Source organism: Fukomys damarensis, unplaced genomic scaffold, assembly GCF_012274545.1.
Source record: "Fukomys damarensis isolate Sample0158 unplaced genomic scaffold, DMR_v1.0_HiC HiC_scaffold_17, whole genome shotgun sequence".
In the NCBI taxonomy this organism is placed as follows: Eukaryota; Metazoa; Chordata; class Mammalia; order Rodentia; family Bathyergidae; genus Fukomys; species Fukomys damarensis.
The window spans coordinates 18600911-18601242 of NW_022900929.1; the positions used below are offsets into that span (position 1 = coordinate 18600911).

Here is a 332-nt window from a genome sequence, read left to right on the forward strand (position 1 = left end):
GAGCAGGGCGGCCAGCAGGAACACCACGCCCGCCCCGATGGTGATCTTGGCCTTGGTGGTCTCGTCATCCACGCAGTTGGTGCACTGGGCGCCCACGAGCGCCACGAGGAGCCCGAAGGCGGCCAGCAGGATGGCGACGACGATGAGCGCGCGGGCCGCCTGCAAGTCCTGCGGCAGCGCCAGCAGCGAGTCGTACACCTTGCACTGCATCTGGCCGGTGCTCTGCACCACGCAGTTCATCCACAGGCCCTCCCAGGTGATCTGGGCCGTGATGATGCTGCTGCCGATGAAGGCCGACACGCGCCACATGGGCAGCGCGCAGCAGATGATGG

The 332-nt window shown here is 67.8% G+C and overlaps 1 protein-coding gene across 1 annotated transcript; it reads right to left on the reverse strand.

Moving 5' to 3' along the window:
* On the reverse strand, nt 1-330 carry LOC104858741 (claudin-3; the record flags this gene model as incomplete). Its single annotated transcript, XM_033765275.1, has 1 exon — nt 1-330. A coding segment is annotated over one exon (330 nt), but the record flags the coding sequence as incomplete, so codon positions are not given.
* Between the last annotated feature and the right edge of the window lie 2 nt (nt 331-332).